The 15340-nt window shown below is 41.1% G+C and overlaps 1 protein-coding gene across 9 annotated transcripts in view; it reads left to right on the top strand.

The window, feature by feature from the left end:
• The window catches only part of clasp2 (cytoplasmic linker associated protein 2), a 463341-nt gene that overhangs the window by 350708 nt on the left and 97293 nt on the right, over positions 1–15340 (top strand). For all 9 annotated transcript variants that reach the window (XM_078216563.1, XM_078216560.1, XM_078216559.1 and 6 more), the window contains 2 exons: positions 2456–2534; positions 4655–4798. In XM_078216563.1, the coding sequence (XP_078072689.1) occupies positions 2456–2534; positions 4655–4798 (223 nt within the window). The remainder of the gene's footprint in view (positions 1–2455; positions 2535–4654; positions 4799–15340) is intronic.

The raw sequence follows: 15340 nt of genomic DNA, 5'->3' as shown, positions 1-15340 counted from the left end.
ATTTAAACTACTTGGATTTTCTGGGGCTATATTTTGATGAGCAAAACCGCTCAGAGTTTTTAAAAGAAGATTATGGAATTGATGGAAGATCACCTAGTTCTAAATTGGTGAATCAATGGGAAAGTTCTGTTTGAGGAGGGGATGACAATCTATTGGAGCTCCACAGGGAATTATGCAAATGTATTCGGAAGCAGTTTAGGAAGTTTTCAGTGTGGCAGATCCAAATTCCATTGTAACACCGAATGAGGAAAATTGTTTATTCTGTTTGCATGAACTTTCTTATTTTTGAATTACTTTGAGTTTCTTCCCATCTTGCACTTTGATTCTCTTCCTGATCTTGTGTTGTTCATAATGCTTATTACTAGTGTGTATGTTTGCACTTTTCTTTTCTACTCGTGTGTACGAACTCATCTCAGTGATATCTGCTGCACTCTAGTGTGCCTTCTAGTCCATGATAGGGCTTTGCATATAACTGCAAGTCAAACACTTCCTGATTACTCCATCTGATGGCCCTCATAAAATACTTAAAGGGGATAGTGTCATTAGGAGTTTGCCACCATTGAATGGGAGTATTTGTACAGGGTTACAATTTGTTGGGTGTCTTTTAACAACAGTAGGATATCTAGCAATGGCTTAGAAATTTGGTCCTATTGAACCCCTTTTTTGGATTCTAAATTGCTTCCAAAACCTCCAATTTGGTAGGTAGGAAGTTCATGCATTTCAAAGTCAGTGTGCTGCCATTTTGGTAAAGGCCAAATAATCAATATGCCTGAAACAGACTTAAGCTAAGTCTGAGGGCCTTACTGCAAGAATGATTTGCCCTGAGTCAACCAGTATGGTCCATAAGTTCATAAGATATAGGAGCAGAATTAGGCCATTTGGCCGAGTCTGCTCAGCCATTCGATCATGGCTGATATGCTCCTCATCCCCATTTTCCTGCCTTCTCCCCATAACTCTTCAACCCATTTACCAATTAAAAATCTGTCTAACTCCTCCTCAAATTTACTCTCTGTCCCAGCATCCACCACACTTTGGGGCTGGTATAGTGTGCTAAGTAAATTTGACCTGAGCAGTCTCAATTCAGGTTTTACCATAGACTTCTATTTCAAAATTAGTTTGAAAACATTTAAAATTGGTATTCTCACTTGGGATAATATGAGTAGCTGGTTTGACAATTCAGAACATACTTTGATGCTGGAGCTAAATCACAATGGAGAAGAAAAAACATCATCAGCTGTGCTTGTTGCCAAGATTTCAACATTCCCTATCAGTAATATCTGACCTTGTCCAGATATTTCGTATTGAATGAATGTCCCCTGCATTTTTGAAGGTGAAGAATTATCAATTTATTGCTTAGTTGTACAAAACTTGAATATTGCTGAAAAGAGACGTGTTGTTGAAACTTTTCGTCATGCACTCATTAGGACAAATATAAGAATACCAAATTGCAAATGCTCACAACAGATTATACCATAGCAGAAGAGAGCTACTGATTGATTGGCAAGTTGACTGATTCGCTAAGGTGTTGCCATGAAAAAAGCATTTGGGAACTTGAGGCTCCCAAGCTTCCAGGTAATTCAAGAAAACGGTACAAGGCTTGAACGTGTAACTTTTGTTTGCAGAGAACAGGTCCCTGTGTATGAATGTCGACTGTACCCTACCACCACGTGCTTGTAAAACCTGAAACAAAACATGTATTATTAAATGTAAGTTTGCAATTTGGTAGCACTTGCTGGACAATCTGGATTGTGCCAATAACTGCACTAATAACCAATTTAAGACAATTAGTGACGCTTGTAACATGGCTCATTTATGCTTGCTAGAAGCAACATACATTCATATGTATTCCGCAAACAAAAGGAATATGTTCAAGTGTTATCTTTTTTGAATTACCCAGAAGAATAGGGAGCCTTCATAGCAACATCACAGCCAATCAGAGTCAACTTGCCAACCAATCACGCAGCTTTTCCCGAGTTATAAATTGTAACTGTTTGAAGAATGGCATTCTAGTGTTTGTCCTGATGAGAACAAGACACAAAGCTTTGGCAATATGTCTCTATTTTGAACAATATTTAAGTTATCGATTTCCTTTAGTATTGATCTCAAATGCCAATCCGGTAACCATACTTTGCCACTTAGAGTATGGACCAATTATCAGTTGAAGACGACTTGACTCTCAGCATGATGGTACATTTCCATACTGAAAAGATTGGGAATTCGACAGAAATGTTAAAATACAGCCTTTCGATTGCAAAATATAATGCAATTGAACTATTTTGCACCAAATGCTTAGACTGCAGCCACAGGAACTCACTTAATATGTTTTCAATGACCTCCATTTTCACTGACTGCAGAAAACACAAGGTAATTTTAAGAAAAGTGTTTCAATATATATGAGCAATTAAGTTGGATAAATGTCAATGAGCTAACAATGCTTTTAAAAATTAATTTGCAGAGACTCTTTCCCTAATGACCTACAGTTTAGTATTTTAATGAGATTCACCGTTGATCAGACACAGACTCCAAACTTGAAGGTTAGTTGTGTATATGTAGAGAACCAATATATTTAGCAACTGTAATCTTAGAACATGTTTGACTGCTCTATGGAAAAAGTATATTTTTTTTAGATTTTCTAGTTCTTTCTTTTGATGTATGTGGAGCCTGCGTTTTGGAAAAAGTGGTCTTAATTAAGAATTGCGTTATCCTGGGCAGGGGAATGGAAACCAGAATGCAACATTGGGAAGGAAAAACAAGGTATCTGGAGGAGGAAGTGGCAAACTGGTAATGTAACTGAATGAGTAATCCAGAAGCCCAGGCAAATGTTCTGGAGACAAAAAGTTCAAATCCCAGCCTAGTGGAATTTAAAATCGATAAATCTGGAATTAAAAGTTAATAGTCATAAAAACCCTTCTGGTTCACGAATGTCCTTATTTAGTCTGATTTGCATAGGAATTCAGACTCTCAGCAATGCGACGGACTCTTGAATACCCTCAGAAGTGGTCTAACATTCCATTCAGTTGTACCAAGCAGCTACAAGTCAAAAAGAAACTAAAAGGGACAGACTACCCAGCATTGACCTTGGCACTGCGACTGACAACCATACACCCAACCCTGCAAAGTCTTCCTCATTAACGTTAGGGGCTTCTGCCAAAATTGGGAGAGCTGTTCCACAGAGTGGTCAAGCAATAACATGACATGCTATTTACCCAATCATACTTTACAGCCAATATCCCAGACACCACCATCCTGTCTCATCGGACAACCCATCAGAGGTGGTGGCCAAGTTGTATCATTCAGGAGTGAGTTGCCCTCCAGACTCAATTGACTCCAAACCTCATGAAGTTCATGTCATCATGGACAAGGAAACCTCACACTGATTACCACCTGCCACCCCTTTCAGCGGGTCAATCAGTACTCCTCTGTGTTGAACACCAATTGGAAGAAGCACTGAAGATGCCAAGAGCACCAAATGTCCTTCAGGGAGAGAGACTTCAGTTTTGTTTTATCTGTTCATGGGTTTTGGCCATTTATTCTGGGCCAGCATTTATTGCCCATCCGTGAGGGCTTTTTTTTTTAAAGAGTCAACAACCTTGAGCCATGTGTTGGCCAGACCAGATAAGGTCAGCCTAAAGCCCATTAGTAAACCAGATGGGTTTTTATGACTATCGGCAATGTTTCATGGTCTTCCTATGACTTTAATTCCAAATTTTTATTGAATTCAAATTTCACTATCTGCTGTGGTGGGATTCGAATCCAGGTCCCCAGAGCATTACCCTGGGTTTCTGGATTACTCGTCCAGTGACAGTACCACAACACCACTACCTCCACCTTGTCTATCACCAAGATGATTCAGTAGTACCACTACTGATTGAACTTGCCGAGAATACATACTGCATCTGGAAAACTATCCTGGGGTCAGGATGGTACAAGAAAACAACTTATTTTTGATATCCTTGAAATGCTGTAACTCATGTTCAAGAGCCAACTTCCTGGAAATTGTCTTTTTTCTTTCCCTCCCTTCACAGTAAAGTATTCTTGCAATGCATCTTCTGCCTTAATAAATATTTTGCAGAGGAATGCGACTATTGCACATTCAACACTTCAAGCTCGCTGAATAAACCAGATTCTAACCTCAAATATAAATTTTGGTTTATAGAAATTAATCTGTTGACAATCAACAGATTTTTTATTAAATATCGCTATCAAACCTTATGGAGCCATGGCAGGTAATGGATTTGGCCTTTGGATTAGCCATAATCTTCTTGAGTGGTGTTTCAGGCTCAAGGGACTGAATGGAGGATTCCTACTTCTCTGCACAAAATTGGAAATTAAACTTAAATTTTTATTATAACTATTACTGATTAGTAACAGAAATTACAAAATTTGCATTTGCAAGGGTAAAGACAAGGGCCAGTGAAGGCAAATTCATCCCTGCCCATGAAAGCAGAGGTTTCGTGAAAGTGGATAAAGTAGAAAGAGCGAACTAACAATGATAAATTGTCAGAACATCCTGGTTCGAACATTGAGTCCCCATCATAGTTTCTGAATTCATGTTGATTAGTAATAGTAGTGGTTTCCTGGTTTTAATTTTGATTGTCCCTTGTATGTAAAGCCATAATTTACCAATGCTGTCTTGTTTTTGCCTGAACTACAGGTGAAAGTTGCCATTTTGAAGTACATTGAAACGTTGACTCTACAGATGGACCCTGCAGATTTTGTAAATTCCAGTGAAACACGTCTGGCGGTATCACGGATCATAACATGGACAACTGAGCCAAAAAGTTCTGATGTTAGGAAGGTACCTATTTTAGTTTTTTTTATGTATGTTATTTTGGCTTTGTACTATTTTCTTGGTCACAATATATTGGGTAATTGGAAGAACTCCATTATTTATTATCCTGCCATGATTGTCAAAGCAGACAAAAATTGCTTATCAAAGATCAGTTAGTTTATTCCACAGTATCAGATGACAAAACAATCATCGAACTTCTAACTCTTCAAGCAGGCTTGTCCATTTTGTTTTGCTCAGGGCCTATATTTGCATATTTTTCTCACTCAAAGGGCTGATAAGAAAATTTCAGAAAGATAAAGTTTGGCACAACAATAAACTGAATTTCAAAAATAGTTGCGGTTTTATGGAGAGAAACTGTTATGAAACAAATGTAAAGCCATGTCAATAGAGTCATACCAAAATGTTGGAGGGTTGTGTATGTCATTGTAAGTTTGTGGGTGCGTGTCTGTGTTGGTGTGTGGTGGTGAGAATGAGTGAGAAAACTCAAGGAGGACTCTCACTCACCCCCACCCACTCAATCTGTTATTTAGTCACTCCTCCACACGCACACACTATCACCCCCACACACCCACTCACTCCCTTGCTCCCACTTACTCGCTCATACACACTCACTCACTCCCACACACCCACTCACTCACTCCCACACACCCACTCACTCACTCCCACACACCCACTCACTCACTCCCACACACCCACTCACTCACTCCCACACACCCACTCACTCACTCCCACACACCCACTCACTCGCTCCCACACACCCACTCACTCGCTCCCACACACCCACTCACTCGCTCCCACACACCCACTCACTCGCTCCCACACACCCACTCACTCGCTCCCACACACCCACTCACTCGCTCCCACACACCCACTCACTCGCTCCCACACACCCACTCACTCGCTCCCACACACCCACTCACTCGCTCCCACACACCCACTCACTCGCTCCCACACACCCACTCACTCACTCCCACACACCCACTCACTCACTCCCACACACCCACTCACTCACTCCCACTTACACATTCAATCACTGTCTCCTCCCCAGTCCTGCCAAAATGACAAAACTTCGATCTCCCTGGGCCCGATTCAATTTTGCCCTCCCTGGCCTGCGAAGAGCTCACCCTCTCCGCCCATGCCCGCCGAGCCTGTCAACCATTTGGTCCAGGTTCTAACACTGGATCTCCATTTTCTTTTGAGTTTATATTGTCTAGCTCAGGAAAACAACATCTGAGCCAGCTAAACAGCCAAATCTTGTTGCTCTTGTTTAAATGCCAGATTACAGTGCTCTTTTGCTGCTTTAGGAATCTCATTTAGGTCACCTTGATGATCAATCAAAAAATCCTGATACTTTAAATTCCTTTTCACAACTGGCACAAATGTTGCTCAACTCCTCCCTCACAAGAGCAATGACTTCATCTTTCTGAAATTTTAATTGACACTCCAACTTTTAATAATGTCCTCATAATTCCACAGCATCAGTACTAGTTTCAGCCATGTAATTTTGTTTGTCATTAGCCTGGAATGTCACTGCTGTGTTCTGCGTTGACACCTGCAGCTCAGGATCTGCAGGCAAGTTTAATTCAAACAGTCAATTTGTTTCCAGTTGTTCTTAATTCTTTGGAAGCATCTTCAGTTGAAACAGTACTTTCTACGTCAGGATTACAAATTGTCCCTGATTTCTTCAGCACACTATCAGTTTCTATTAAATTGCCTGTCATCCTTGGAGCCAGCAGCACCTAATCTCCCAGGAGGTCATTTTCTAGCATTAAATTGGCATGATTAAGAACCTCGCTGAAGGATAATCTGAAACATTGATTCTTACTGATGTATATGTTTGGAATAATGTGAGGAACCATGTACAGCCCAGTAGGGAACCAGTCCAGTCATTACGCAAACAAAAAAGAGAATTTAGTTAAAAAAAGAGAAAAACATGACAAGAAAGGCTAATATACACTATGATACTTAAGTATGTTAATAACTAAACACATCATTTTATTTGAAATTACCTCTTGTTCCAAAAATATACCACATTCCCTGACCTCACGGAGGTACCCCTTTTCCCAAACCAGATCCAATTTAGTAACTCTATGCGTCAAATCCAGCTAATAGTTACCACACTATGCAGCTTAGATGACCAAGTCTAGGAAAAGACTCTTCCTGGTTGAGTGAAGGCATGAAACCGCTTTTAAAAGAGAATATATGCAATCTGCCATGGCTCTAGATGTTAGATGGACGTGAAACAGACTTCCATGGCTCTGATCATAGATGAAACTGGGCTCTTTGAAGATTAGATGGAGATGGCCTGTCTGACTGTTGGATGAAAAAGTAGCCTCCTTCCCCAATGAGGGAGCTAGCAATTGTCTCTTCAGTCTCTTTAATATTCAACCTGTGGATTCGGCTACCTACTTCTCTCAAATTCCCTGCCGTTAGAAGTTATCATTTGTATAGCTGCACTGATTTCTGGTATTCAGTTTTTCTGATATGGCAGTACATAACTCAATTTCTCTAGACAGCTGCTAATCTTGTTACTAGTCAAATTGCATCTCATTATTCCTCAAGATGCCTGCTAATTTTGTTGGCTTTGCTATTTTGCTTTCATCGCAAGTTCAACCGTTAACCTGGTTAACTTTGCAAATTCCTAACATAATTAATTAGTTTTTCAGTCCACTATCACTTCTCTTATCTCTCCAGATTTTCTGAGGGTTTGCAAGCAAAGGTTTGCTGTCGCTAAGTTTTTGCAAGATAATTCTTAACTATCACCCGTAATAGCTGCCTCCCTTAAAATAAAAACTCTACAGTGTCCCAAGTGGGACCTGATTCTTAAGCAAATGCTGTTTTTAAACTGTTCAAAGCATCATTCAAACAGTGTTTCTTTTTCTCTAGCAAATTTCACAAAAGTCTAATTCTGCCTCAGGTTTCTAAACTTTTGCCTATAAGCTTTTGAACCGAAGTACAAAGGCTTAACTATACCATAATCTACGAACTCTTTTGAGAAGATTGAATAAATTTCTACTACTTCCCCTATCAAAGCAGGTTGTAATAGAAATTGTTCAAATTTCTCTAAACCAGCAGAAACGAGACAAAATACATTTCAACCTCTTACTTACTAAATTTAAATAGTCCTAAAATCATTAAATATTTCTTGCCATATCAAAACCAGGAATTACATCTGACCCATCATCAAATCTGTTTGCTACTTCCTATCCACATAATTGAGGATGCTTTGTTTCTTGACTACAATCATTGTTACCCTTTGTCTCTTGTACCTGGGTCATTCATCTCCTGACCTCATTACAGCCTTGGTTTAAACATGGACAAAAGAGCTGAATTTCAGAGTTGAGGTGAGAGTGACAGCCCTTGACATCAAGGCCACGTTTGACCGAGTGTGGCATCAAGGAACCCCAGCGAAACTGGAATCAATGGGTATCAGGGGGAAATCTTTCCGCTGGTTGGAGTCACACCTGGTATATAGGAAGATGGCTATGGTTGTGGAGAGTCAGTCACCTCGACATCTCTGCAGGAGTCCCTCAGGGTAATGTCCTAAGCCCAACAATCTTCAGCTGCTTCATCAATGACCTTCCCTCCATCATAAGATCAGAAGTGGGGATGTTCGCTGTTGATTGCACAATGTTCAGCACCATTTGCGACGACTCAGATACTGAAGCAGGCCATGTTCAAGTGCAACAAGATCTGGACAATATCCAGGTTTGGGCTGATAAGTGGCAAATAGCATGCATGCCACACAAATGCGAGGCAATTACCATCACCTATAAGAGACACTCTAACCACCGCACCCTGACATTCAATGGTGTAACCATAGCTGAATCCCCCACTATCAACATCCTTAGGACTCACCGCATAAATACAGTGGCTACAAGAGCAGGTCAGAGGCTAGGAATACTGTGGCGAGTAACTCACCTCCTGACTCCCCAAACCCTATCCACCATCCTAGGCACAAGTCAGGAGTGTGATGGAATACTCCCCACTCGCCTGGATGGGTGCAGCTCCAACAACACCCAAGAAGCTTGACACCATCCAGGACAAAACAGTCCGCTTGATTGTCACCAAATCTACAAACATTCAATCCCTCCACCACCAACGCTCAGGAGTAGCAGTGTGTACTATCTACAAGATGCACTGCAGCATTTCACCAAAGATCCTTAGACAGCACCTTCCAGGACCACTTCCATCTAGAAGGACAAGGGCAGCAAATAAATGGGAACACCACCACCTGCAAGATCCCCTCCAAGCCACTCCCCATTCTGACTTGGAAATATATCGCCGTTCCTTTGCAGTCGCTGGGTCAAAATCCTGGAATTCCCTCCCTCACGGCATTGTGGGTCAACCCACAGAACATGGACTGCATGATTCAAGAAGGCAGCTCACCATCACCTTCCCAAGGGCAACTAGGGATGGGCAATAAATGCTGGTCAGCCAGCGACGCCCTTTTCCCACGAATGAATAAAAAATAATGACATCTTTGCCATTTAATCTCTCCTCTCCTCTATCCTATCCCAGACCTTCCCTTTTGTTCTTCCATCCTCTTTCCCACTTTCATTGACATAAACCATCACATTTCTACCTTCATTCAGTTTGAATAAGTATCACATTCGACTCAAAACATGAACTCTGTCTGTCCTTCCACAAGTGCTGTCAGACCTCTTGAATATTTCCAGCACCTTGTTTTTTTATTTCCAGTATCTGCAGTATATTCCTTTTATTTTCCACAAATACACTAAATGTAGTCTGGTTCGAGACATCAATGTCTGTCACTAAGAGTTGCTCAGTAGCACCAATACTGACTGAACTGGTCAAGTCCTGAAGAACATATCTGCCAGATTGGGCCTGTGGTAGGTGAGGGAACATCACCAAGAAAGAAAAACCTAATTTACCTCATCCTAACCAATCTACCAGTCACAGATGCATCTGTTCAATACAGGATTGCTAGAAGTGACGACTGCACAATCCTTGTGGCGTCAAAAATTCAGCCTTCACATTGAGGGCACCCTCCATTGAGTTGTGTGGTGTTACACCATGCTAGGTTGGATAGATTCAGAACAGATCTAACAGTTCAAAACTGGGCATCCATGAGGCGCTGTGGACCTCAGCAGCAGCAGCAGAATTATGCTCAACAAACTAACAAGCCCCAACATAACCTTCATCTATCACTACCAGGAGCCAAACCGTGATTCAATGAAGAATGCAGGAGAGCATGCAAGGAACAGCGCCAGGTACACCTAAAAAGTAAGAAGCCAATTTGCAGAAGCTACAAAACAGAAATACATGCATGCTGAGCTGAGAAACAACATTTAATGGTGCAAAGCGATCACAGAACCAACTGATCCGATAAAAGCTATGCAGTCTTTGTAAATCCAGTCATGAATATTGGTGGAAATTGAACAACTAAATGGAGGAGGAGGCGCCACAACCATCCCATCCTCTATGATTGGGAAACGCAACATGACGGTGCAAAAGATGCACCCATCTTCGGCTAGAAATCTTGAGTGGATGATCCATCACTTCTTCTCCTGTGATTCCCAGTATCAAAGATGCCAATTCAGTTCACACCATGTGACATCAAGGAACACTAAGCATTGAATGCAGCAAAGCCTATTGGCCCTGACAAAAACTCCACTGCAATACTGAGGTCTTGTGCTGTCAAATCTAGCTGCACCTCTAGTCAAGTTGTTGTCGTACAGCTGCAACATTGGCCGCTACCAAACAATTGGAACCTTTCACATATATATCCTGCATACAAAAAGCAGGTAAAATCCAATCCAAACAATTGCCACTCCATCAGTATATTTTCAATCATCAGCAAAGTGAGGGAAGGTGTCGGTAATAGTGCCCTTGAGTAAGCAGCACTTAGTCAACGTAACCTGCTCATCAATGCTCAGTTTGGGTTCGCCAGGTATACTCGATTCCAGGTCTCATTACAGCTTTGGTCCAAACATGGTCATAAGAGCTGAATTCCAGAGGGGAGGTGAGAGTGACGGCCTTGGCATCAAGGCAGCATTTGACTGAGTGTGGCATTGAGGAGCCCAAGCAAAAGTGAGATCAAGAGGAGCACTTTGTATTGGTCAGGGCTATCCCTAGCATAAAAGAAGATGGTTGGAGGCCAATCATCTCAGCCCCGGCATATTGCTGCAGAAGTTCCTCAGGGCTGTGTCCTTAGCCCAATCAGCTTCATTTGCTTCATCAATGCACTTCCCTCTGTTGTAAGGTCAGTGTTCTGTACTATTCACAGCTCATCAGATGATGAAACAGACCATGTCCACATATAGTAATACCCGGACAGCATTCAGGTTTGAGGTGATAAATGACGAGTAATATTTGTGTCACCCAAGTTCCAGGCAATGACCATCTACAACAACAGAGAATCTAACCATCTCCCCTTAACTTGCAATGGCATTACCATCACCATCATGCTGGGGTTACCATTGACGAAAAACCTAACTAGAACAGCCACACACATACTGTTGTTGCAAGGCAGGGGCTGAGAATTCTGCAGCAGGTAACTCACCTCCTGACTGCCCACAGCCTCTCCATCATCTGCGAGGCACAAGTCAAGAGTCATCAAGGTATACTGCATTGAAAAAGGTCCTTCAGCCCATTGTGTCTGTGCCAGTCAAAGACAAATGACCTAACCATCCTAATCCCATTTTCCAGCACGTGGCCCAGAGCCTTGTATGCCTTGGCATCGCAAGTGCACATCTAAACTTCTTTAAATGGTATGAGGATCTCTGCCTCCACCATCTTTCAGGCAGTGAGTTCCAGACTCCCACCACCAACTAGGTGGAAATGTTTTTCCTCGCATCCCCTCTAAACCTCCTGCTCCTTACCTTAATGACCGTTAGTCATTGATCCCTCAACCAAGGGGGCAAGTTTCTTCCTGTCTATCTATGCTCCCCCAAATTTGATACATCGCAATCATGTCCCACTTCAATTTCCTCTGCTCCAAAGAAAACAACCCCAATCCATCCAATCTCTCTTCTTAACTCCCCATTTGCCTGTTTGAGTGCAACTCCAACAACGCTCAGGAAGCTCGATACCATCCAGGACAATGTAACCCACTTGATTGGCACAGCATCCACTAATATTAATGCCTTAAACATTCACGTCTTTCATTACCAGCACAATGTGACTGCATTATGAATCATCTACAAAATACATAGCAGCAACTCGCCTAAACTCCATCAACAGCACCTTCTAAACCCACAACCTCTCCCACCCAGAAGAACAAGGGCAGCACATGCATGGGAACTGATTATCTGCAGATTCTCGTCCAAGTCACATCATCCTGATTTGAAACAACATTATTGTTCCTTCACTGTCACTGGGTCAAAATCCTGGAGCTCCTTTCCGAACAGCACTGTGGGCGTAGGTGCACCAGATGAATTGCAGCAATTTAAGAAGGCAGCTCACCACATCATCTCGAGGACAATTAGGAATGGGCAGTAAATGCTGACCTTAACAGCAATGCTCCCATTCCAAGAATGAATTTTTAAAAAAACTTTCACTCTGAAATATCATCCTGTGGAATCTGGGCTGCACCCTCCAAGGCTAGTATATTATTTCTTGAGTATTTTGCCCAGAACTTAACACCATACTCCAAAAGGGGCTTAACTAGAGCTTTAAATAACTGTAACACAATTTCTCTTCAAGCCCTCTTGCCATAAAAGCCAATATCACAATAGCTTTTCACATTATTTCTTTGTATTTGTCCACTAGCTTTTAGTGATTTTTCTACACGGGTTGCTAATTCCCTGATCCTCAATAGTTCGTAGCTTCTCAACATTTAAAAATAATTCTAATCGATTTTTCTTGGGTTCAACATGGATGACTTGACACTTCCATAGGTTTAACATCAAAATCACAAATTAATAATAAAAGCCAGTTTGAGTGAAAAGGATAGATAGGAAGATTTAATGGACTAAATTCTTGGCAGTTCCTATTATTGTTTCAGAAGCAGAATGTATTCCAGGTTTAAAGAAATACTGTAATGCCAATGCAATGTTTCCTGTAAGACATAAGTTGGTTCTTTTTGATCAGCTATGCATGCGTTAATTTAGTTTAAAGGGCCCTTTGAACAAACTGCCCTCAGCCATTCGGACATATCATAGTTGTTCTGTGACCTAACTCCATATACCTGATTTTGCTCCATATCCCTTAATAACTTTGGCTAACAAAAATCAATCCATCTTGGTCTTAATTTTAGTAGTTGGTTGAATATCAATTGTAATTTATAGAGGAGAATTCCAAACTTCTACCACCCTTTGCATTTCACTTTGAAAGGTTTACCTTTTAGACTATACCCTCTCGTCCTCGGTTTCCCAAATAGTGGAAATAGTTTCTCCCAATCTACCCTGTTGCCAAGGATAGACTGACTGAGTACTTGAATAAGAGTGAAGTGATCAGGCTGAATCGATACAAATTTTTAAAAGAGTAAATCTTCTGACTAATTTGATTTGATGGTTGATAAAGGAGCACCTATGTATCTCATGTTAGATTGTTAGCAAACATGAAAGCACATGGACTTGGACTTAACCTTGCAAGATGGATAGGAAATTATTTGGGAAGTAGGAGTCAGAGAGTAAGGATAAAGATAGTGTACCTCTTATTTACAGGATCTGACAATTGCTATTTGTAAGGGATGTATACTGGAACCACAGCTTTTCACCTAGTATATCAAATATGATGGAGTAGGGAGTTGTGCATCCAGCTTTACAGATGACACAGTTGGGAGACACAGTAAATTGTACAGTTGGGAGCAAGTTGTTACAAAAACACGAGAAATTACTTGAATAGACAAAACTGGAGGATGAAATTCAATGCAAGGAAATGTGAGGTCACCCATTTTGCATCTAAAACATTGGTGTATTCTCTTAATGGTGAGAAACTCAGGATTGTGGAGGAGAAAATAAATTTGTGCACTTCACTGCAAGCAAGTGGACAAAGTACAAAAGATAATCAGAAAGATTAATGGAATGTTAGCTTTTGTCTCAAAGGAACTGTACTACGAAGGGAAACAAATTATGTTTGAGTTTGAATTCAGCTTTCATATCCCACCTGAATTAGAGTTGGCTACAGCACCTGCTGAAGCATATATTGCAGATTCACCAGAACAATACTGGGCTTTTTGAGTTAAATTATACAATGGCATTACAAAACTTAGCTTGTGTTATATTGTTAATATATGGTTCAAGTGTGATCTAATTGAGGTGTCTAAAATATTGAAAGGATTTGTTAGAATAAATATAGAGGAACTGGCCTCTTGCCGGAGAATCTGATACATGGGGCACAATCATAAAATTAGAGCTGAACCATTCAGGGTGAAAGAAGAAGGCACTTTTTCAAAAATCTCTTTTGTGTGTGTTAATTCACAAGTCTACAAGATTATGAGAGGCATGGACAGAGTGAATAGTCAGAAGCTTTTTCCCATGGTGGAAGAGTCAATTACTATGGGGCACAGGTTTAAGGTGCGAGGGGCAAGGTTTAAAGGAGATGTGCGAGGGTGGTGGGTGCCTGGAACTCTTTGCCGGGGTAGGTAGTGGAAGCGGATATGGTAGTGACTTTTAAGGGGCGTCTTGACAAATATATGAATAGATGGGAATAGAGGGATATGGTCCCTGGAAGGGTAGGGGGTTTTAGTTCAGTGGGCAGCATGGTCGGTGCAGCTTGGAGGGCGGAAGGGCCTGTTCCTGTGCTGTAATTTTCTTTGTTCTTTGGGCCTCAACGATAAGGCCTGAATTTATTGTCCACCTACAAGTGTTCTTGAGTTTGTTAGACAACTTCAGAGGACAGTTAAGAGTCACGCACAATCCTGTGGGTGTGCAGTCACGTAAGACTGGATAAGGATGGCAGATTTTCTTCCCCAAAAGACAGGCGTGAACCAGATGGATTTTTACAACAATCCTGTAGTTTCCTAGTCACCAATGCTAATATATTCCAGATTATTCCAGCTTTTCATTTAATTTAACTAACTAAATTTAAATTCCCACTTGCCATGGTATGATTTGAACTCATGGTTCATTAGTCCAAGCCTCTGGATTACTAGCAACAATCACTTTGCTACTTAGCCGCCATGCTGCATCAATTAAAATGCTCACGACCAAGATTGATAAAATTTTGTTTATTACACATATTTAAGGAGATGCATCAATGAGGGTAACCGGAGTTGAAATGCACAACAGTCATGATATGATTGAATGGCAAAAGATGTTCATGGGACTGAATGGCCGACTCTTGTTTCTGTGATTCATCTACTGTTCTTAAAAAGTCTACACTCAGCTCTGCTTTCTCCAATTGGTGGAAGTGTTTTAAATCCATCTACAAAGCTTAACTTGGGTTAAGTGCTTTTATGTGCATTTTCTCCCACAAAATAGGTTTTAAATAAGCAAAGCTGGAATAGTGCCTGATGTTGTAGTTGTCCAAATGTTGTCGACGCAGCTCCATGATATAACAACAATTGTATAGCTCAGTTTGTTTTGTGACGAATACGCAAGTACATCACTCTTAGGGGTGTCACAGTGGCATAGTGGTTAG

The sequence above is a fragment of the Mustelus asterias genome, chromosome 7, assembly GCF_964213995.1.
Source record: "Mustelus asterias chromosome 7, sMusAst1.hap1.1, whole genome shotgun sequence".
NCBI classification, from domain to species: domain Eukaryota; kingdom Metazoa; phylum Chordata; class Chondrichthyes; order Carcharhiniformes; family Triakidae; genus Mustelus; species Mustelus asterias.
Note: the sequence above shows the minus strand (reverse complement) of the source record. Positions and strands in the feature narration are given on the sequence as shown.